At 45.7% G+C, this 23,750-nt stretch overlaps 1 protein-coding gene across 2 annotated transcripts in view; it reads left to right on the top strand.

The window, feature by feature from the left end:
- Positions 1 to 23,490, top strand: part of CNNM4 (cyclin and CBS domain divalent metal cation transport mediator 4) — a 52,196-nt gene extending 28,706 nt beyond the window's left edge. Inside the window, exons 2-8 of one of the 2 annotated variants that reach the window (XM_077305211.1) lie at positions 4,383 to 4,526; positions 6,347 to 6,484; positions 8,466 to 8,635; positions 9,586 to 9,688; positions 13,422 to 13,484; positions 16,619 to 16,806; positions 18,052 to 23,490. In XM_077305211.1, coding sequence (XP_077161326.1) covers positions 4,383 to 4,526; positions 6,347 to 6,484; positions 8,466 to 8,635; positions 9,586 to 9,688; positions 13,422 to 13,484; positions 16,619 to 16,806; positions 18,052 to 18,255 — 1,010 coding nt within the window. In that variant the 3' untranslated portion in view covers positions 18,256 to 23,490. The remainder of the gene's footprint in view (positions 1 to 4,382; positions 4,527 to 6,346; positions 6,485 to 8,465; positions 8,636 to 9,585; positions 9,689 to 13,421; positions 13,485 to 16,618; positions 16,807 to 18,051) is intronic. The other variant, XM_077305212.1, reaches the window with a different exon arrangement.
- The last annotated feature ends 260 nt before the right edge of the window (positions 23,491 to 23,750 follow it).

The raw sequence follows: 23,750 nt of genomic DNA, 5'->3' as shown, positions 1-23,750 counted from the left end.
GATGTGTCTGTATCCCACAGATCAGGCAAGCAGGCTGCAGCCAGTTGAAAAGTATCTGATTGCAACAATTCTGTTAATCAGGGGTGGATTAGTGTTGTCAACCACAGATGTGGCGCTAAAACACTCACCTGCCATTCCATGTCCTTGAAACGTCATTCATAGATTTCTGGCAGAGCTCTGGATATGCTGGATTATTCTTTAATTATGCGCTGGGTGGGAGACATCATAAACAATCTGATTTCCATTCATCTTATCCAGGGGTAGTCAAACTGCGGCCCTCCAGATGTCCGTGGACTACAATTCCCAGGAGCCCCTGCCAGCGAATGCTGGCAGGGGCTCCTGGGAATTGTAGTCCACGGACATCTGGAGGGCCGCAGTTTGGCTACCCCTGATCTTATCATTCAAACCCAGGCTTTCTCAACCAGGGTTTCATGAAACCCTATTGTTCCTTGACCACCCTGGAAGGGTTTCCCGAATTGGTGGGAGTTTATTGATTTTTTAATATATATTTTAAAAATTGTTAAACATTTGTTAGGTGATATGACCATATATGGTCATGTTGACCCCCCACCCCCCCCATACAATGATGGGCCTGTAGGGGTTGGGAAGGAGCGGTGCCCTGGGTGGGCATGTACGCAGCTATGCTTCCCAACCATAATCTGGTTGCACCATATCTGGGGGCTCTTGAAGCCTGAAGAATGTTTCAGCGGGTTCTCAATGGAAAATTGCTATGGGGTAGGAGATGCAGACTCTCCTTTCCTGTTAAGAATGCTCTAGCTGCTGATATACTGCAGTGTGCAGGAGGCTGGAGTAGCTGGCCTGCAAGGTGTCTTTCAACTCCCTGATACTCTTGTGTTCTTAAGGGTAGGAGTATTTGTATTTTATCAGAAATCCAGGATTGCCAGCTTTCCTTAAAGAACTTTACAGCTCTTACACTGCTTCTTTCTGTAAAGAACGGTCCTATTGTCCATTAATAGACCAAGGAGCAGCCATGCTTCTACAGATAGCTTTTATCATCTCCTCAGTTTCTTGCAACAACTATGTTTTATTCTCAGCAAACGTTCAGCAAATCTCTTATTTCTAACCAGCACTATGTTTTAATTAGGTGCACATTTTCTGATGGTGTTTAAAAGGATTAAACAGCAGCCTATTTCTCATTTATGCCTAGAGATATAAAATTTCTGAACTTCTGTAGAAGAGAGGGATCCGTGGGAGGATCAAATAGAAATGTCGGAAGATACGTGTAATACTTTCTTACCAAACATATCTTATTGCTTTAATATCATAAAACGTACAATCCATAATTTCATTATCTTGCAACGGTACAACGTTTGGAATATTTATGAAATTTAAAAGTATAAACACCTTTCATTTTACTTCAACAAACTTACAGGTATACCTAATGCTAGAGAATGCCTGGGCAGCTGAACTGTTTGGTATCGAAGCCCATTTTTCAGCTTTTGAGAAGTAGAAAAAGTTGATAAGGGAAGCCATACATCTGGAAGTAGATAAAATGACGTTTATTATTTGGATTCAGAAACACTCTGTGTCTATTTCTTATTTCCTTAAATCTGTGTTTACACTGCTGTTCCTCAAAGGGGTTGCTCATTCACGAAGAAAATCAAGGAAGCATGCATGGTTTTCTTCTCCTCAAGGGTTGAGGGTGCTGTTGGGCGCATTCTGCACACGTTGACAGGAATGCTCCGTAGACTTGGCCGGCCCTCGCAGCAGGCATACGCTCTTTGGCCTACATGCAGGTGTTCTTAAGCAGGCAGTTCCATGTGGCCGGGAAATCATTCAAAAGGTGATTAACAATAATATTTGTGGTCTTGTCTCCTTTTTCCATGAGAAGTTTGCGTTCTTGATATTGTTACAACAGTCTTGGTTGCTGGTGTTTTGAGACTTCTGAGTTAAACCCTTTTCCTCATAGTGATGCTAAGCCACCGTTTGACACCCCTGGGAGCTTTTTTTTGGGGGGGGGAGGCAGGGCAAGGAGCGGATGTGATGACACAACGTATTGAGGTAGCAGTTGGGCAAAAACCTAGATATCAGCACATCAGCTGATACTCTGGAATAATTATGGTATTAACATAGAGTTTCTGGCATGTCAGAGGATGTGGCATCTGGGTTTTCAGTGGTCTTGCATCATTTTTGCCTTCCCCCCCCCCCCAGTTCTCCCGCTGGCCTGGGTAGGAGGGCAGGTGGGAGGGTCAAACTAGCATGGCTACTTCCTCATTGAGAGGGCTCAGGTTGTTGGATCTGCCTTAGGGAAGGGACTGACTGGGTGGTAGAGCACCTGCTTTGCATGTAGACTATCCCAAATTCAGCTCCTAGCACCTCCTGTTAAGTGAGCTGAGGCAGCAGACACTGAGAAGACCCCTTCTCTACCTGAAACCCTGGTCAGAGTCAAACCAGAGGTGTGTGTTTCTGTAGGCTTGCTGCATAGTTTTCAACTTTATCCGGTGTGGGAGTCCAGTCTGGATTGGAACCACATATATATACTTTTCTCCCATGGAACAAATGAAGGCTGCCAGAAGCTACTGGGAGGGGGGAGGTATTGGGACAGAGACTTCTGTGATTAGAAAAATCTCCTCATGAAGCAGAAGCAAAGAGATCCTGACTGAGCGTGGGAGGTCTCGTCCTTTCTCACTGTGGGTGGGTGGGGTGGGCTGACTCCCTCCCTAATTGGAGCTCCTCTGGTGCCTAATTGCCTTTTTTCCTTAATGCTGTAATAACATTCAGAATTAGGCTAACTGATCCTCCATTGTGTTGTCTGGATGCTTTGAGTGTGAGAAACTGGGTGTGTTATGTGAGAGTTACTTTCAGTCTGCTTTGGTATGGGGACTGTCTCTCCCTCCCCCTAAATAGTTCCAAAATTTCTCTCTTTCTCTGATTCTGTTAGAATTACCTTGGGTGACAAGGGTGACTTCTTGACCTGTGGAACTTTGGAAAGATAATCTGGCCTTTGTCGCAGTCCCACTTCAGTCATCTTGTCCTCCTATGGAGGAGCTGGTCTCCAAGATAATTCCTCATGGTTCAGTCTGGGGCACTCCTTGTTTAGTTCCTACACTGCTTCCTCGGCTACAACAGTTTTTTATATTTGGAGACTGATCACAGTGTAACTTTGAACACTCTCGGGTCCTGTGCACTAAATGTGTGGAGAAAACACTCTGTCCTTTTCTGGAATAGGATTTGTAAACAGACTCTGGTAGTGATCTACGGTCTTACTCCCAGGAAAAGGATTAGTAGCTTTGCATTCATGGTACCTGCTCATGAAAAGAGTGTTTTGAAATCGCTGTGGCCAGCACTGGTCCATAAGCAATTGATAGGTTTGCCAACTCCAACTTAGGAAATTCCTAGAGTTTTAATGGTGGTACCTGGGGAGGGAGGAGTTTGAGGAGGAGGAGCTCATCAGGGATTTAGTACCATAAATACCACTAGCCAAAGCTGGAGATCAGTTGTAATGTTGGGAGAATTCCAGGTTCTACCTGGAGATTGAAAACCCTAGCAAATGAGCACCTGGGAAGGTCAGGGGAGCTCTGAGGCAGATCTCTGCGGGGGGTCCATAGAATCACCCAGAGCTAGAAAAGACCACAAAGGGCCATCCAGTCCAGTCCTCCCCCACCTTCTCCGGAACTTAAAAAACACACTCCTGACAGGTGCTTATCCAATCTCTTCCTAAAAACGTCCAACAAATGAGATGCCACCACCCTCTGAGGTAACATATTCCACCTACAAACAGCCCTCACTGCCAGAAAAAGCTTTCTAATATTTAAGTGGAACCTCCTTTCCCACAAAGATGGAGCTGATTTCAGGCCCCGCAGTCTGTTCGAAATGGTTTGCGGATCAAGAATGCAAGCAGAAGGATAGAGAAGTAGACAGACTTAGAGGAAGGCAGGGACATATAAAGTTGGTTGATAGGCATATTTAGAGCAAGGCTGGCAATTCTGTTCCCACACATGGACCCAGACCTGACCTAGATATATTTATAGCCGGGCCAGGTTAAGTGGTGTCATTGGACTGCAGCCATGTGTGGTACGGCCATGATGAGAGCAGGTGAGGCAATATTATCCAGTCTTTTTTTGGCTCACCACACCATACCGGTCACCAAGACATCCCTAGTTTAGATTCCAGCTGATTCTAATGACATCTGTCAGATCTATTCAATTAAAAGACTGTGTACTGTTCTACCTATATAAGAAGCCCGCATAGATGTTTTCCTAGTCAACCGTGAAATGGCTATGTTCTTCTTTTCCCAGATTCCTGCAGAGCTACTGGAACCAAGGCACTTCCAACCATGTGGATTTCTGTAATGCAACAGCGCAAACTTTTTGTGATATTTACTGCAGCAGTGTAATAATCAAGATGTGTGTCTTCCTCAGGAAAATCGCATCTGGCCATCGTCCAGAAAGTGAACAATGAAGGAGAAGGCGACCCTTTCTATGAGGTGCTGGGTCTGGTGACCCTGGAAGATGTCATTGAGGAGATAATCAAGTCCGAGATCCTGGATGAGTCAGATATGTACAGTTACGTTCGTTCAAAATCCCACTTTAAAAAAAAGAAGTTATCTGTCTAGGAACATTGTGGGCTATTAGCCGGTGGCTTCTTTTCTACGCACTGCCATTCAGTCTACCTGAGGAGCTGCATGGCCCCCAAAAGAGAGCATATCCTGATGCCTCATGGAGTTGTCATTAGACCAAAGGGGCACATTTCTCCTACATAGTTTGGGAAATGATTGATGGGGGCTAAATTTCAGCTCTACGTATTTCAAACCAAGTAGCCCTTAGTGGCATTAAAAAAGAGAGATAATGTACAATCAACTTGTTAGATCAAATAATTATAGCATCATGAAGGAACTTTGCTACTATTTCTGTTATTTCTTGATCTCTGTTATCAAGAAGAAAAAGAACCTTAAAAGGGAAATTCTGCTAAACTGCTCTATGTGTTGCTCTGTATGTTTTCCCTCCAACTTGTACAGTTTTCCTGCTTCCCCCATTGCAAGAAAGGATAGAAACTAGCAGTAGTCACAAGGTCATAATTTTCCCACTTGCCAATCTGAACCACGACCTCAAAACAAGGCTTTAATTTAGATATGGGAAACAGGACAAACCGATTTAACTAACTTATATAATGACAAACAAAAGAGAGAGAGCCAGGGTTAAAATGAGGCCAGTAGTCACTTCCCAGTTAAGATATGACAGACAAAGTTAAGATATGACAGAGAAATGTCTTCCTTTAGGCCTTGCTTCTAATTCCATGAGTGATAAGGATGTTTTCTTCTGAAGGTAATATAGGATATATAGGAAATTTGCCCCAGTGGAGTGACCTGCTGACTGGAAGGCTGCATGAATATATTTCTCTTTTGGAGGGAAGAGGAGGAAGAAGAGTTGGCTTTTCTCTACCAAAGGAGTCTCAAAGCGGCTTCCAATTCCCTTCCCTTCCTCTCCCTACAACAGACACCCTGTGAGTTAGGTGGGGCTGAGAGAGCCCTGATGTTACTGCTCTGTGAGAGCAGCACTATCAGGGCTGTGATGATCCCAAGGCCACCCAGCTGGCTGCATGTGAAGGAGTGGGGAATCAAACCTGGCTCACCAGATTAGCAGGTGCTGTTCTTAACCACTACACCAACATGGAGCCATCCTTCCCAAAATGGTTTCACTGAGAGGCTGGGGAAAAGGGACCCACACCAGAATGTAATCAATCTCCCCTACAAGTGTTACTCACATAATTGGAGGCCTCTTCCTCTCTGTGATTTATCCATGCAACATCCCAACAACAAACACAGACTCACATATATATCCTTGAAGAATGCTTGGTTGTGGGGTCCTGCACTCCTCAGTGAAATTTCAGGAAGGGAAGAAGAAAGGAATGTCCATACATTGCTGGATCTAGCCCTGTCATCAGTCATCTGTTGGATTTTCCTGTGTGAGAGGCAGGTTTTGTCCGATCTCAGCTGCGTCCCATATTGTAGCTATCTATTTTGCCCATAGAACTTAGTGGGAGCCATGGACAGAATTGTAGGACATGGCTGTTATAGCAAGGAACAGGCATGTCCTACAAATCTCAATATATTATCAAAGGCCCCACTTCCTGGCTTTCAGGTACAGTCTGATTTCAGAATCATTCAGAGTAGACGCTGATTTTATACCCACCGCCAAAAAAGAAATTGTTCTGAGACCTCAAGGACCAGAAAAATTATAGGAAGGGTAACCCTCTCCAAAAACCTAGATTATGTATTTTGGTGTTGGGCACATGGAAACATGGACTAAGCAAATCTTGTAATAGTGTTGCACCTTTGAAACCTCATAGAGCGCTCCTTTTAACATATCTCTCTTCTTACCTGCAGCTGACAACCGCACCAAAAAACGAGTGAACAATCAGAAAAACAAAAGGGACTTTTCTGCTTTCAAGGATAACGACACAGAATCCAAGGTGAAGATCTCCCCACAGCTTCTCCTGGCTGCTCACCGGTTCCTTTCTACAGGTAAGAGATGCCTGGAAGAATACAAGTTTTAGTGTAAAGGGAAGTTCCTGAGGCCATCTTGTGACTGTAGCATTCTGGACCAGGGGTAGTCAAACTGCGGCCCTCCAGATGTCCATGGACATCTGGAGGGCCGCAGTTTGACTACCCCTGTTCTGGACTATCTGAAGCGTCCAAAGAGTTTTTCAAGGATGATTGTGGAACAACCAGACAAGCTTTTGCACTGGATAGGTGGCACCTAGTCAATCTTTTAACTGCCTATTAAATTGTCTCTTAGTGTCTGGGAAGCAATTATTAAGCGTTTCCAAAGTTCTGATTTATAGAGTAGATGAGACTCACCCACCCTCTGAGGAGCCCATTTACTGTGATCTTACATGAGTCTTCTACAGGTTTGAATGCCCTTCCTAACTAGAACTAAGAAGGGCTGACACAGAGATGTGAGAAGAGGCCCAGATTGGCTTTATGCGGCAGGGTGAAGAGCTCATCCAATCATTAGTGGTGCAAAAATGCTGCTGAATTAGTGGAACGGAAGAAAGCTAGAGCAGTAGATCATACAGAGTTGCAGAGGGCAACCTCCTTTGTAACTTTGTAACTTTGTAACCTTTAACTATTTAGTTTTTAAATTTCTAGTGACACAGCACACCATTTCAGAAATTAATGATTTAACCTAGCATGCACTGCTGGCCAACACTGTGATCCTAAACAGAGCTATGCCCTTTTAAAATCCTTCGAAGTCAGTGGGCTTAGGAAGAAGTATCTCTGCTTGGGATTGCACTGGTAATATTGTTTTTCTGTAGCATCTGCTCATTGACCTTAATGCCTAACATGATACTGACAGGACTGGCCAAATCCATCTATGCAGTGCACACGTGTACACAGGCTACTTTTCTACCAATGCGGCATCCTCCATTCATCTCCCTTTACTATCTTGCCTCAAAACCCATCAAATCTGTCGCCGACAATCTGCCCAAATCAGATTTGAAAGGCTAATATGAAATCCACGCTGAAAGGTCATTCTCACTGCCTTATTCAGAAATTACAGGGGATTTGTCTTTGGAGTATGCTATCCCTCCATTATCCTGTCTGCTGTGGGTTCAGAATTGAATGAGGGCCGTTGTGTGCGCGGTTTCCTCCCCTCCCCTCCTTTCCCTGTTTCTGTTTCTCACAGCAAAGCCCACAAATAGCGCCACAGTAACTGCCACATTTGTGGGGAGGGTGAATGCCACAGGCTGGGCCTTGGCTATGCTTTAGCTTAGACCATGTGTGGCAAGATGGCTGCTCTTCAGACTGCTAGAGGAAAGCTTCCTGTTTTCTTTTCCAGTTCTCTCCTTGCAAAGCCAGCCTTGAGGGGAAACCCTGATCACTGGAAGAGCTCCACTCTGAGAGACAGAAAGAGACAGAGAGAGAAATGTGCAGGTTATAACACGAGAATTCCAGCACAGAGAGGGAAGGTACAGTGTAAAGCCCTGGTCAGTTACTAGTGAGAGTGTAGTGTGAGGTGATGGCAAATCGAATCTCCCCTCCCAAATTAGCCTACAAGCAATTCTGCTTTTCAGGTTCTTTTTTGCTTTAAAGCTCATACCTGGGGGCTAGAATTGACCCAATGCCTTCCATTAGCCAACATACTCTTTTAAGTTGCTCCTGTAGCTGTGCTAGAGCAATGTGAGGAAGGTGGCATGAAAAGAAACCATTGCTAGAGAGGGTGGCTTCCAATGCTCTGAGCAAACAGGGGAGAGATGGCGCTTCTGCCAGCTGGACTTAGTCTCTCTGAGACACCATTGACCATTCCACACACATTGGTTAATACACTTTCAATGTGCTTTTGTAGCTGGATTTTCCTGTGCAGAACAAGACAATCTACTTCTAAAGTGCATTGAAAGTGCATTATCCAGTGCGTGCAGAATGGGCCCAGGTCCCCCCCCCCCCAAACATGGCTGTCGTGGCCTGACTGTGGAGTCCTAACCACCTTTTAATTTTTTTGCAGAGGTGAACCAGTTCACCCCCAGCTTCATTTCCGAGAAGATCCTGCTTCGCCTGCTCAAACATCGCGACGTCATCCAGGAGCTGAAGTTTGATGACGAGAACAAGAAGGCCCCTCAGCACTTCCTCTTCACCAGGAACAAGCCGGCTGACTATTTCGTCCTCATCCTGCAGGTAGCCCACCTGCTCTTAAACCCTCCTGCCAGGGAAGCAGGCTGAACTCCTAAGGAGCAGCGTCAAGATTCCCACCAGCTGTATCTTCTGGATTACCTCTTCAGTGCCTACAAAAACAATCCCAACAAACAGCTGTACTGTAAAGAGATGTGCAGAGCCCTGCCTCACAGGGTTATCGTGAGGGCAAACAAGATAAAGTTCTTAGAAGAAGAAGAGATGGGTTTTTACACCCTGCTTTTCACTGCCCGAAGGAGTCTCAAAGCGGCTTACAATCGCCTTCCCTCCCTCTCCCCTTAAAAGACACTCTGTGAGGTAGGCGGGGCTGAGAGAGCTCTGAGAGAACTGTGAGTAGCCCAAGATCTCCCAGCTGACTGGATGTGGAAGAGTGGGGAAATCACACCCAGGTCTCCAGATTAGTGGCCGCCCCTCTTAACGACAACACCAAGCTGGCTTTCTTTAAATCACACTCTGGCTACTTTGTGAACTTATGCTTACCCTTCTTGCTCATTCCCATATGAGAGTCACTGTGGAGTCCTGATTAAGAGTGTCAGACTAAAATGGAGGGGAATGCCAGGGTAAAATGGAGGGGAGGAGAACGGTATAAGTTGCCTTGGGTCTCTGTTGGGGTGAAAGGCTGTGGAGAAATGAATTACATAAATAAAATGTTCCCAGTTAGTGGGGGTTTTTTTCCAACCTACTGTAGGGAATAATTTTCATGGAAGGTTCTAGGGGAGGTGTAGTGTTTGTAGGGTAGTAATGAGGCATGCCATTCAGCACAAACAGATTGGATTCTAAAAGATATCGGTCTCTTGAGTTGCATCCTGCAGGGGATCATCAGGAGGGAAGGAAAGTCTGTGCTTCAGGAACCATGTCCCTGCCTCTTCCATGAAGCCAACCAGATCTCAGAGCCTAATGTGTGTTTTCTCTCTCTCTCTCTTTCTCTTTTACAGGGTAAAGTGGAAGTGGAGGCAGGCAAGGAGAACATGAAGTTTGAAACTGGTCCCTTCTCCTATTACGGGGTGATGGCCTTGAACCCAACTGTTCCTACAACAAGTAAGCTGCAGCCCTGATTTTGTTCAATGGGGGAACGGACACCTGACTGTGAGAGGAGCCACGAAGCAGGTGGGAGTGGGGAGGGAAGCAGACAGACTCCTTTCCAAGGCCTGTGTTTTCCCCGTGAGGCCTCTAGGGCAGAGATGGGCAGCTGGCTGCCCAGAGACCTCTCTTACAGAGAATTTTCAGCTGTCCTCCTCACTGGTTTCGTCCAACACAATTCAATGTTCACATTCCTTTTTGGGTGTTGTCCACCATGTTCTGACCAGGATTCAGCACTTGTACTCCGTTAACAGTCAAGCCCTAATCATGAGATTGTTTCACTGGTTTTATGACGGAGCCCAGCCATGCTGTGGCAAGATATGCTTCCAGAAGACATATGCAAGATTAAGAGTGTCCTGCATTTCAGGCCAAAGCTGTCGTATGATGCTTTGGCCCTCTGACCAACTGTTCTTAGTGTATTAATAGTACACTAAGGATCTAGTAAAGACTCTATGGTACAGAAGATGTTTAAGGTGCAGAAGTTCAACTCCTAAGGAGCCATACAAGATCCTTGAGCTGGACCTGGCCCACCTGTGGGGGGGTTCTCCAGAAGCCAGGAGGCCGATTTGGACTGAGGCAGCCTGTGCATTGAGGTCTTCATACCAAGACTGTTCTTCTGATCTAGTGTGTCTATCCCAAAGCCTCCCAGAGCCATAGATGGGGTCTTCCCCAGCCCTGCTAATTTTAGCTTTGAGAGTCAGTTTGGTGTAGCGGTTAGGAGTGTGGACTTCTAGTCTAGCATGCCAGGTTCGATTCTGCGCTCCCCCACATGCAGCCAGCTGGGTGACCTTGGGCTCGCCACGGCACTGATAAAACTGTTCTGACTGGGCAGTAATATCAGGGCTCTCTCAGCCTCACCCACCTCACAGGGTGTCTGTTGTGGGGAGAGGAATGGGAAGGCGACTGTAAGCCGCTATGAGCCTCCTTCGGATAGGGGAAAGCGGCATATAAGAACCAACTCTTCTTCTTCTTCTAGCTGGGGATGCTAGACAGTGAACCTGGGAGGGAGTGTGGGGGAAATATATTTGACGTTCTGCATCAGCGTCTGTGTATCCATTGGTCACTCTGTTCTCCACACTGCCTGGAGAAAAAAAATGCCCCATCTCTGTACCAGATTTTCAATGGGATGGTATTTGCCAAGTGAATGCCACGAAAAGCTTCAGGTGCACATTTGTACAAATTAAGCCTCTCTTAAGGAGACAGGACATTTTTCTCCCAGCCTGCAGTAGACTGAAGGTTGGGAGTATATTTGGTTCATACTGATTTGTCTGGTCAGCATGTTGGCCACTGTAGTGCTGGATTCAGTTCTCCCCTGAAGCCCTGTCACATTGTCTTAGCTTTTACCTGTGTTGTTATGAAGGAACAGTGGAAGAAGGGAAAGACTCATCATAGACCTCCTTATTTATTTAGAATTTTTTGTGCTGCCCCTTGGAGGAAAGATGGAATAAAATTAAAGAGCTGGAAGATAGAGCCAGCCGTGAGGGAACCCCAGTTAAAGAGTACACATGATCTGATTTTACACATTATTTCCACAGTTTGCATTTGCACATATTGTATGTACACTGTGATACCCCCCAAAAAATGTTACCATTAAATTGTCTGATATCTTTGTTTCTTACTATTTGAAACCACTGTTTTCCTTTTAAGGAATGGTTTTGAAGTTCATTGATTAAAATTTGGTAAGGCCTCCAAGACATGCATATTTTTCCTGGGCTGCCAGTTTGGCCCTTGCCATAAACCCGACATTCTGAGTTTGCCTGGGACATAATCTGCTTGTGTTCATGCTCATTTCAAGCTTACATGCTTGATTTGTGCCATCTTGTGGCCAGCCTTGGAACTTACCTGTGTCACACAACATCAGACAGCCCTTTGGAGCTAAGATTGGCATTGATAATAGCTTTACTGAAAAATCTGTATGCATTGAAATGGCTAAAGCTTTGTACTAGGAGCTGGCAGACCGGGTTCAAATCCCTACTCCCCTATGAAGCTTGCTGGATGAGCCAATCACACTCTTTCAGCCTAACTTTCCTTACAGGGTGATTGTAAAGATAAAATGAATGAAAGAGTCATGTTTTCTGTAAACCGCCCTGAGCCCACAGGCGGTATATAAATGTGATGATAGATAGATAGATAGATAGATAGATAGATAGATAGATAGATAGATAGATAGATAGATAGATAGATAGATAGATAGATAGATAGATAGATAGATAGATAGATAGATAGATAGATAGATAGATAGATAGATAGATAGATAGATAGATAGATAGATAGATAGATAGATAGATAGATAGATAGATAGATAGATAGATAGATAGATAGATCCTCTTGTGGCACAGAGTGGTAAGGCAGCAGACATGCAGCCTGAACCTCTGCCCATGAGGCTGGGAGTTCGATCCCAGCAGCCGGCTCAAGGTTGCCTCAGCCTTCCATCCTTCCGAGGTCGGTAAAATGAGTACCCAGCTTGCTGGGGAGTAAAACGGTAATGACTGGGGAAGGCACTGGCAAACCACCCCGTATTAAGTCTGCCATGAAAACGCTGGAGGGCGTCACCCCAGTGCTTGCACAAGGGATACCTTTACCTTTAAATAAATAAAAATAAATAAATAAATAAATGTGCACCACTCTAAGCTCCTTGGAGGAAGGGCAAGTAGAAAATGCACTATCTACATAGGTACAAATCTCCATGTTCCGTCTTGTGCCGGAGAACTGCCCAGAAGAGACTGCTACATCCTTAATGGCACTCAAAAATTGCTGCCTGAAAGATTTACCTCAGTGTGCCCCATAGAAATAGACAGAAATTAAAACAGGTTGAACAAGGAGTAGTTAAATTATATAATTAATGCCCACAGGACATATTGCTGCCCAATAGCACAGCTGGTGTTCCAAGCAGGCAAGACAGATCCTGTGTACAGATTCCTTGTGCAAACCTCTCATTACTAGAGCAAGGGGGCCTGCCTTGGCCCCCATGCCCTATTCTGCTGGCCCTCCAAGGCAACTGGTCAGCCATGGTATAAAACAGATTGCTGGACTAGGTGGCCCATTGCTCTGAGCCAACAGGGCCCCTTTTATGCTCTCCTGGAAGCTGCACATGGTGAGGGAATCAAGTGATAACTTGCAGGACACATTTTAAAATGGGGAACAAAGGATGGCAGGAGGACTGGATATAAAATCTTCTGCAGGTTACATTTTTCTAAAATTTGGAGAGTGGTTTGCAACGTAGGGAGCAGAATGTCAGTGTGTCTTCCCTGCTCTGCTGCTGCCTTGGACAAGTTGCTTGCCAGTTTTGCCACAGGTAAAGAAAGGGGCTGTGGAGATAAAGCCATCCTTAATACAATTGCAGGACTAAGGGAGCCCTCTGCCGATATGAGGTTTTCAGAAATGACCAGTAGAGGGCACAAGTCTATCACCTAAAGTTACAGGTTAGCAGCAGGGGCGAATTTGGAAGCATCCTGTGAAGCGAAGGGCCAGTCATCCCAAAGTGCACCAGACGAAGCGCCATTTGTGGGGGCTTCTGTTTTCCACCTCTGGCACCAAAACATGCCAGCAGCTAGCCCGTTGTACGAGGGGTCCTTTCCACATCAACCCTAATGATCTTGGCTACACATTGGGGACAGTTTCTTTTTTGCGTCACCCTCATTTTGCACCTGCTTCTCACCTGGTCCTTCCCTGTGTGTGTATTTGTGTCTAGCCCCACCAGCCATACTTGAACGGCAGTCTATGCAGCGAGCATCCTTGTATTCCAAGGTGTCAGGTAAACCACAAATGTGCATGTCTTGAGAGGTGCACATCTCTAACCACATTAACCCCTTGCCTGGGCTTCCTGCTGCAGCTGGGTCGCTTTGATTCATTACTTTGGGATACGCTGCCTTCCGCCAGGGATACAGAACAAGGGGGAAGGGAACCACTCACTTGGCATCACTCTGTCTCTAGAAACACATAAGCAAATGGTCAGCACGGTGGCCTCCATCGAGGGTCACCCTTGGGCTGGAGAGACAGACGTGCTTTCACCTCTCCCTCATCTGCTTTTTAGAGGCGCTATGAGGATAAGATGGAGGAAGCTGCCTTGTATTCACCTCCCTGAGCATCTCAGCGAAGAATAGAAATGGGGTCAATTAAGGGCTTATTATAATTCACTTTTCTCATGCCCGCTATTTCTGGCCAACCCCCTGCCCCCAGAACACACCATGCAGTTGGGAAAGAAGAGTTCGGGGTATTGCTCATGAGGAAGAACAAAAAACTGTGGCGGGGGGGGAGACACTTATCCAGTGTTGCACCAGAGTCAACAGAGTCCACAACCCCTGAGCCCGGGAACCTGCTGTGTTATGTCAATTTGTGGAGAAGGAGAGCAGACATAAGGGCAGAGCCCTGCCCCCCCCCCATTGCAAGCTTGCCTGCATGCTGCAAATATGCAGAAAAAGCTTCCACATGTGCACAGCCTCCTTGTCATCAGGAATGCTGGGAAATCAGTGTCCCCATCACAGGGAAGGAGGGGAACCATGGACATAACTTCTATTAATTCACGCTGTACTGATGAGCCGGGGGGGGGGGGTGAGGCAGTGGAGCCAGGGCACGTGTCCCTTTCTGTGCAATTGGCTGCAAGCACGGAGGGATTGTCTGCTCGGGGCTACTTGGTTCTGTCTCTTTGTATGCTTTGTTCTATCGCGATGCTTCTGATGGAAGCCTGACGCCAGATTCCAACAGCAAGCATTTGCCTTGACTTCTCACGCTCTCAGCTTTGGAAACAGAATTGATCAGGACGTGACCTTAGTTGAGGGATCGGTAGCTTCTTGGCCTGAGGTTGAGGGATAATCACAGTACAATGATGATTGCATTCTACCCCTGAGAAGACAGATCTCCGAGATTACTAGCTTCAACTTGCAGATTGATAGGTAGGCGCTTGGTGAGTCTTTAAGGCCAGAAAGCTTTGAAATCCTTTAAGTAAAGAAAGAAATAGGGGTGTCAGTGTTTTGCCAACGGGGTGCCAAACTCACGCCTTCCGGATGCCTGAGTAGACCTCAGTGCTAATGGCTGCGGTTTGAACAATGGCCATTGTGGTGATTTTACTGCAAAACATTATGTTGTAATTTGGTTCCACATATGCAAACCCAGTTGTTAGGGCTGTATCCATTGTAACTGATCTACACTGAACAGAAAAGGACTAAAAACTGAAATAGTTTTGAAAAATTAGCATCCAAAAACACCAAGTCCCTGCAGATTACTGCAAGAGCAGGGAAGGGCTATGTGACCCATGAGAGCCTGGAATCCCAGTTTGGGCTGCCATATGGATCCAGTATTGCTCCTGGATGTCTTGACTATGCCTGTGCCCACCATTTCCTTCAACTTACCAAGGCTGATATCTCAACTGCAACCCTTTTTGGAGAAACCTGACTTAGCCATACCAATAAATGCCCCGATGGCTTCCAGGCTGGACTGTATGTGCAGGGCCACCTTTGGGAAATGTTCCTGGAAACATTTGATTCAGCTTCCTTTGCATCCAGCATAGCTTCCAGAGCCCATTGAAAATGCTGGCTTTGACCTATAAAGCCCTCAATGGTTTGGGTTCAGGAGATGCAAATATCACCTTTTCCATCCTGCACCTTGCCTGTAGACCAGGGTCAAGTGTCTTGACAAAGCGTTTTACAGCCACCACAGACTTGGCCAGTGGCCATGTGTCATTAGCTTTCTTGGTGATGGTAGGAAAATGTTGGCCTTCCCTTCCCCTGGAATAAACATCTGACTGCACCCTCAGTTCATTGTCAGATTGCAAATGGAAGCTATCCTCTTCCCAATGGGCTTGTGGTTGCGCTGATAGCCATTTTACCCTTGCTGTTATTCTGCTGGTCGCTCTCAAAGTTTTAATCCCTCTTCTTCTTTTGGTGACTGCAATGTGTATTTTGTTGTGGTTGTGTGTATATTTTAGTGCATTTTAACTCTTTCTTTTACAGTGAGCTTCGATTCGTATTCGGGAATATCTACTTTTTTAAATAACTTAAATAAGAGAGTTATTTCCTTCCAGGCCTACTGACTGGAATGGACTTAGAAGGGGGTAATGGTGTTTAGGGCTGCTCTGCAAAATAAGAGGCCTCTTCCCATCAGTAAGGACTCTGAAGGGCTCCACTGCTGTGCCCATGCCCCTGGGAATAAGTCCTGATGAAATCAATCACACTTCTTTCCGAATAAGCATGCATAGGGTCGTAGTTTGGACAATTGCAAAAGACCGTCTGTCCCAATTTTAAAATAGATCCTTTCCTCTTTTGTATGCCCCCCCTCACTTGCTCAGACATTTGCCAGCAACCTTTTAAATTAATCTTAGAAAGGATTTTTTTATGTACACGAGAGAAGATTCCCATTATGTCCCCAAAGGGTATTAAGATCTAGCAGCCAAGACCTACTTAGGATCCCTGGTACCCAGGAGATCAAACTGGCCTCGACCAGGGCCTGGTAGAACTCTCTGCCAAATGCTATCAGAGCCCAGCAGGACTTTAGATAGTTCCACAGGGCTTGCAAACGGAGTTATTCCTCCAAATCCTTCAAACTCTCAGTCTGTACCCACCAAACTATGCCCACCAGTGAGGGTTATGCCACTGCAAACTCCCCCCCCCCCAATCCCTTATGATAGACAAATCTCTACGGGCATTATCAGTAGTTAATAATTTTATGATTTTTTTTAAAATGTTAATTTTAAACTAATAAGATTTGTAATTTTTGTATCCTAGAATTTTTGATTGTGACTTTATTTGTGCTGTGATCTGCCCTGAGTCTGCTGAGAGAGGGCTGAATAAAAGCTCCGAAACAGATAAATAAATGGGTGGGGGAAGAAAAACAAAGACAGCAGGAAGAAGGGGGAAAGGGTGCTCTTTACAGCTCATTCTCCTCCGTGTCTAGTTTCAGAGGTGCGCTCCCCTTCTCACATGAGCAACCTGAATCGCTCTGCCTCGCTGTGCTATCATGAGCGCTCCGATTCCATCTCTTCCAACTTCAGCGGCAGCAACAACCAGATTAATTCCGGCGCTGCCTCCCAGTATCTCTCCGACTTCAGTGTTCGAGCCCTCATGGACCTGCAGTATATCAAGGTGAGACAGATGAGAACGCCTCTCTGACCCACTCTGCACTTTGTTGTGGAATGCCCCACCAAAGAAAAGACCCTCCTGGCACATGGAACTCTCCTGCCTATCAAAATTTGAGTCCAATAACATCTTTTAAGGCCAACCAAGATATATTCAAGGCGTGAGCTTTCGAGTGCATGCACTCGAAAGCTCACGCCTTGAATAAATCTTGGTTGGTCTTAAAGGTGCCATTGGACTCAAATTTTGTTGTGCTACTTCAGACCAACATCGCTGCCCACTTGGATCTATCTTCTGCCTATCATTTTTGCCGTGCAGGTCTTTTGTTGTTGTTGTTTAAACATAAGTGTGTTCAGTCATGTGCGTCCACTTGGGGACTGTCCACCTCAGAGAAAACGAGGCCTGAGATAAACGGGGGTCTCCACATACAGAAACAATCTGGAGTTTCTTGGCTCCTGATTCTGCCCCTCCTGTGTTACACATGCCTCCCGGTAAACACTGTCATGTATGATAGGACAAGGGCTAGAAATGTAGAAGGCTGCCATGGTGGGCATGTTCTGGGGAAACTGGGACTGGCTTCCCAAACGGGGAAATATTGCACAGGTTCCACATATATTATGAGGGAGGAGGGCAGACAGCCAGAGTGGTGGGAGCTTGAGAGGCCCAGGTTCAAATCGCAAGTGTTTTGTGAAGCTCAATGGTCGATCCTGTCTCAATTCAACCTGGAGGTTAAAATGGAAGAGCAGGAAATTTATTCACCATCATGGACTTCTTGGGAAAAACCCGAGATAGAAATTTGAGTGAGTGTAGTCCTAAGCAGAGTTACCCCGTTCTAAGTCAAGGTGAAATCAATTAAGTTGATATTTGTTTATCCATTTAGATTTTTCATGTTTATTCCTCAGGTTAAGGACCAAATAGACTTACAATGTCATTCTCCCTTCCTCTGTTTTATCTTTACTACAACAACCCCATGAGGCAAGGCAGACTGACAGATGGGGACTGACCCAATGTCACTCAGCAAGGTTCCATGGCGGTGCACAAATTTGAACTAGGGTCTCCCAGATCTTAGTCGGACGCTCTAACCCCCACACTGTGCATGCTCAAGCAATGCAAAAATGCTGAGAGTGAGGTGAATCTGCTTAACTTGTACAACGGACGTGGAGTGTGCAATATTGTTGTCCTTGTTGCAATTGTTTCCTTGTTGTTCTGCTCATACACCTTTGAGCACACTTTTGTCATTTCTCTGCCCTGCAGATCACACGCCTTCAGTACCAAAACGGCCTCATGGCTTCCCGCTTGGAGAGCTGCCCCCAGTCGCCTGATGGCAGCCCCCCCAAATTGGACACCACCTTGCCCGCAAAGGACACCCCAACATCCAACGAAGTGACTAGCCTCTTGAACGAGAAGAACTGCCAGCATTCCAAGACAAACCACAACTCTCCGGATGAAGTTGTCTGACCTCGGCCCTTTGGCGATCGGGTTTCGACCAGCTCGCCCCCGTCCCTCCCTTCCAAAGACAGCAAAGTGGGGAGGGTGGGGAAACACCCCAGTGCCCAGGAGAGGATTTTGGTCATGCAACTACAAAAGTCAGGTAGTGGATGCAGCCAGGGAGAAAGGAAAGCAATTCCCTGGCAAATCTCAATGGCTTTTCTCTCGAAGGCACACACCCCTCCACTTTCCAGGAAGGAATGGGCTTGATAGGATAAGGCCAGGCCAACTAGGAAAGGAAACTGCACAATGAGAAGAATTGAACAGGTTCTGGATGCTAAAGGGAATCCTGGCTTCTGGAACGTCAGAACCTGCGTGACCCACTCTGATCCAGTTTCACCCTGGCTCACGTTTCGGCCAGGTGAGGTTTCAGCAAGCTGAGGATTTCTAAAGGGAGCTTGCTTGCTGGTTTTTGTTTTTTTTCTATGCTGGCTTTTTATTTAAACAGACAAAAATGGAGATCAGCGAACTCACGGCTCGGCATGCTCAGAAGGCATCGGTCCGTTTCCAGAGTTGGTCCGGTTCTGGTTCCGTCTTCCACAGAGCACTCATGGGGGGAGGAGGGGGCTGTTCCCTGTCTCTGTTTTAATAGCGACCACATACAGAGGCTGGCCAGAAGGACCTTGCCCGGAAGAGACGAGAGCGACCACGACCCAAGCAGAAGGTCTGCTGACCGGCAGGAATCATCTGCCCATCTCAGGGAGTTCTGATTCTTGTATGTTATCTGGGGCTATGATGTTCTTTTTCTTCTTCTCTCTTTTCTGTTCAGTTTTGTTCTGTTTGCGGGCATCACGGTGGGGAGATGTGCAGGGGCTGGAAGATGGGTGGCAGTCCATCCTCTTCTTCAAGAGCTCCGTTGCTGGGGAGCAGCTTTTCTCAGTACACGCTCAGTTCCGGGAGAGAATGATCTCAAGGAACCATAGCAAGGCTGGGCCAGATCAGCAGCAGAAGAGTGATTGAAATGGGAGGCAATTGAATGTACGGTTCCATTTGTCCCTGCGTGTTTTTGAACACTCTACCATGGAGAAAGCTCCTGGCTCATAGCAAGGAGTGGCCTGATTTGAGACCTTTCCCCTGATAGGTACTTTTCTACATGCAGGGAGAGTTTTTCAAATGCATGGGAGCATTTTTTTAAAATATGCCCCCTTGAAGTAGTCTGTAATGTTACAGCCCCATGATATTTTATTGTCTCATTCTGTTGCAAATGTAGGACACACCACCACAGGAATCCTTCACTTTCCATTTCAAAGTATGGTATAAAGCTCCTTGACAGACCTGATGGTAGTTCCAGAACTGGGGGGCGGGATACAATTCTGGGTGAGCATTGGGCACGTGAGGTTCTGGGCAGCATTGGGAATGTGGGCTGCAGCCTTGCATGTGCTTGTAGGGCAGATGGAGTGACCAGTGCAGGACTTCTAACATCTTTTGAAGAAAGCTTTGAATTCATGCCCATAATTGTGTTTGTTTCATCCCTGTTAGGCTGGATTTGGATCTAAATTGACCACTGGTTTACTTGTTTAGGCAAATGGAGACGTAGTTCTTCAGGATCTGTGAAAACAGCATCAATTTGTACTATCTTCATGTTAGGAAAAACAAGGCTGTGTTGTTACTCTGGCTAAATTATTTGCTGCATGATGAAATCAAGACACGCCCACAGGAGCTGCTGCTGGTAGTCAAGTATCATATGGTTATATCTCAGCAAAAATGTAGACGAGTTCTGCGTTCACATCCCATGACTTAGTCATTGCTGTCAGTTTCTCATGAGAAGTTTTAAGAGGTGTGTAGATTTCTCTGTCTATAAGATCCAGGAAGTGGATTTGAGTCAGCAGGTAGTGGTCCACTGACCAAGAATGTTCTTGTCCAAATCTAACATTTGCCCAGAGAAAGAGGGAGAATTTTAGGAAGGTTTTATCGAAGGTTCTCTATGCATGGTACAAAGCTTGCTTTGTATTAGCTGTTACAGACATACATACCAGATAGTAAGGTTGGCAGGTTGCTTCCCTCATTCCTCTGGCAAATTGTCCAGGTGTTGTGTAAGAAGAGTGTGTGTGTTCACCATCCATCTTGCTAAGCAAAACTCAGCATCATTTGAAGACCACTTACAGAACATCTCTGGGCATTGGGAGAGAGAGATGTTGTCGATGTTACAGGTACTAACCAATTGGCACCCAGCGTAGCTAACTTTTCTCAGGTTTAAGCTGAATCATGACAAACACCTGCAGAACTGTTTTATCAGAGCTCATCCCAGGACATCAGAGAGAGGAGAAATGGATTGCCTCCATCAGATCAGGTGCACTGATTCCCTTCCATTTATACCCATGTGTCTAAGCAAATGTTCTGGACTTACGAACAGATTCCAGGGACGGAAGGAACTCAACTGGAGAAAAGACTTGTATCGGCACTTATAACACACCTACTTAACTCACAGGGGGCATTAATTCTGGGGTGTCTCTGCCTCAAGTAGGATTCATTCATTCCCAGTTGTGGAGACATGGCAGAGTTACTTGCCCTTGAAGGAAGCTCTCCTCTGCATCTCTAGATGAGTGACTCTTCAGGGCTTGCCTTCTGATCAGGAGGCAAACTCAGAACACAAACTCATGCAGCAACGTCGATGTGTAGGCAATTCTTTTTTCATATTCTGTAAAAATGAATTTTGTTCCATCTTTTAGCCAAAGCTGGCCACTTGTGTCTTTCAACGGAGGGTAGCATCAGATTGACGTCAGCTTCAGCATAGTTGACTTGCAATCTGTATGGTGAAAGAATAATCTGCTAACTGGTGTGCATAATCAGTCGTCGTAATGGAGAGAGAAATTCTGTAATAAACAATTTTCATAATTGCATTTTGCCATGCACCAAACTGGAGGTTTGGAGAGCAATTATGCACTCAGTCTGCAATGTGCTGGATCACGTATGTCCCTAGTGGGGGTAAAGGCTGCACTGATTTTATCTACCGTGTTAAGAGTTATGGTTGCATCTGTGGGAGTGTATTTTCTTCTGGGTCGTGGGGGAAACAACATTTTTGTATATTCATGGAATGGATGTGTCATACCGAGATGCTTTGAACACTGAAAAATTCCTCGTGGAAAACACTTTTGTGTATAATGTGTAATACAGACATTTTTCTGCTTGTGATAGAAAATCTAATTAGGGCCCCTCCTCCTGGCAGTAAAAATACAATACTTAAATAATTCCAATTTTGCTGCCCTCTGAAGTTCACCAGAATCTGCCCCTTGATATGGACCCACCTCATCCTCCTAACGGTAGTGCTGGTGCCAGCCCATAAGTCATTGTCTGTGGGGAATTTTGTAGTGTTTGAAATAAACTTGAGACTCAAAACAGAGGAGATGATGCACCTCAAAATGAAACGGTTTTCCAATTCCTCTTTTAGAACAAAACGCAGGAGGCTGGGATGCTGAGCATGGGCAGTAGAGCTCCTGCTTCAGATCCTAGCTATGCCAAAGTGTGCTGTACGAATTCTCAGCATGGCTGTAAGCTAACCATTGTACTTTCACCCCATTTAAAAAAAAACTCCAAAAAGCAATGGTGCTCTCATCACCCCAATTCCCTGTCCACCGAGTTCGAAATGGGGGGATGTACAGGGCTTGCCAGAATTTCACCCGTTCTCTTTAGCCATTCCCTTAACTGTAGCTTGAGTCCCAGGCATCCGTAACGTTTATCTCCATGTATCCGATTTCTGCAGATTAAGCTACTATTGGAAGAACAGTCATAGGCCAGACTTCCTTGTTAGTTGGCAGCCGTAAAGACAACTAGGTCCTCCTAGCTCAACCGATGGTGGTGAGAGAACAAGACCTACTGGGAGACCAGATTCTGAGGCACTCTACAGGCCTTTCTCAGGTCAGCTGTTAGCTGAACTGTCTGCCAAGAAGTCTAACTGGGGTTCTTTCCTGAATAACACTGGGACTGTGACCTGATCTACACATGTAGCCGAATGAGGCGGATAGAGATGGCAGATCAGACTGAACAAGTTCAGACTGCAGAAGCTCCCTGACTTGGAAAAATACTGCCTGCAAGTAGAAAGCTAGTATGGAAAGAGAAACCAAAGACAGTGAGGTTAGATGGTTCTCAGATGTTCTGGAATTTCCTTGCAGAGTGCTGGTGTTGTTGTTTTATATGTGAGGAGAGACATGAAATATGTGACCACACCGTCTGTAGCCTGTGGTATATAATATTACGATTTTGCTGCCTCATTCTATTGCACATCTAGACTCCGCAGGACACCTTGGAGGTCCAGAGTGACTCAGGCCACTTCCAGCTTTCAAGACCTCAAATAGGATGGTCAGCCTCCGGGCAGGGCCTGGAAGTCTCCGGGCAGGGCCTGGAGAACTGATCTCCAGACCAAGAGTTTCATTCCCCTTGGAAAAGTGGCTGCTTTGGAAGGAGGGCTGAATGGACATCTGGCCATCGATGTCCCTCCCTTCCCAGCCTCCATCCCCAGATCTCCAGAAATTTCTCAAACCAGAGCTGGCAACCCTATTTTGTATAGCCATAATTTTTTTAAAAAACTAAAAAGTGCATGAAACGTAAGGCACTAAAAAGAGTGACATGTAGTCTGGATATCCTTTTATATATATATATATATTTACAAATCCTTTTCTAGCCTTTTTGGGGGGGCCAGGTCCAAGGCTAAGCCATCAGCACTTTCGTCCGTATTCTTAGAACCTTCATATGACTTAATGGAATCGTTTTTTGAAATGTTGGGTTTGTTGACAGCAATACTTGATTCTGGAAATCAAGGGGGAGGGCTACTCCTTCCACTATTGTGCAACCTTTTTAGAGCACAGTGCAGGAAACCACCTACGGTCAGGGGACTGGCTTCCTCTTCCCTCTTCTCCCCCGTCCCTGGGCAGTGATACCTTAATGAATCTTTGTGCTTTTTAAACAGCTTTAACTTAATTTGACTGTGCGTGTGTTTCACAGCTTTTTGTCTGACTTTGAAATTTCTTGTTTTGTGAGGGGGAGGGAGTCTTGTTTGGGTTTTTCCCCCTTTTGGATTATTATTATTATTCCTAAGGAAAGCACAGTGGTTTCTGAACATTTTCCCCTTTGTGGGTGGACATGATGTAATTTATTTTTTTCTGATTAAGAAAAAAAAAAGGACACTAAACTTAAGATCCTAGCTCCCATGCGGAAGAGATTCTTTTTAAAAATAAAAATAATTATGAAATAAATATTATCAAATCAAAATGCGGTGGAAACTGTTGGTGATTATTTCAAAGGCTTTGAATAAAAGGTAAAGGTAAAGGTATCCCCTGTGCAAGCACTGAGTCATGTCTGACCCTTGGGGTGACGCCCTCCAGCGTTTTCATGGCAGACTCAATACGGGGTGGTTTGCCAGTGCCTTCCCCAGTCATTACCGCTTACCCCCCAGCAAGCTGGGTCCTCATTTTACCGACCTCGGAAGGATGGAAGGCTGAGTCAACCTTGAGCCGGCTGCTGGGATCGAA

This window comes from Paroedura picta, chromosome 12, assembly GCF_049243985.1.
Source record: "Paroedura picta isolate Pp20150507F chromosome 12, Ppicta_v3.0, whole genome shotgun sequence".
NCBI classification, from domain to species: Eukaryota; Metazoa; Chordata; class Lepidosauria; order Squamata; family Gekkonidae; genus Paroedura; species Paroedura picta.
Note: the sequence above shows the minus strand (reverse complement) of the source record. Positions and strands in the feature narration are given on the sequence as shown.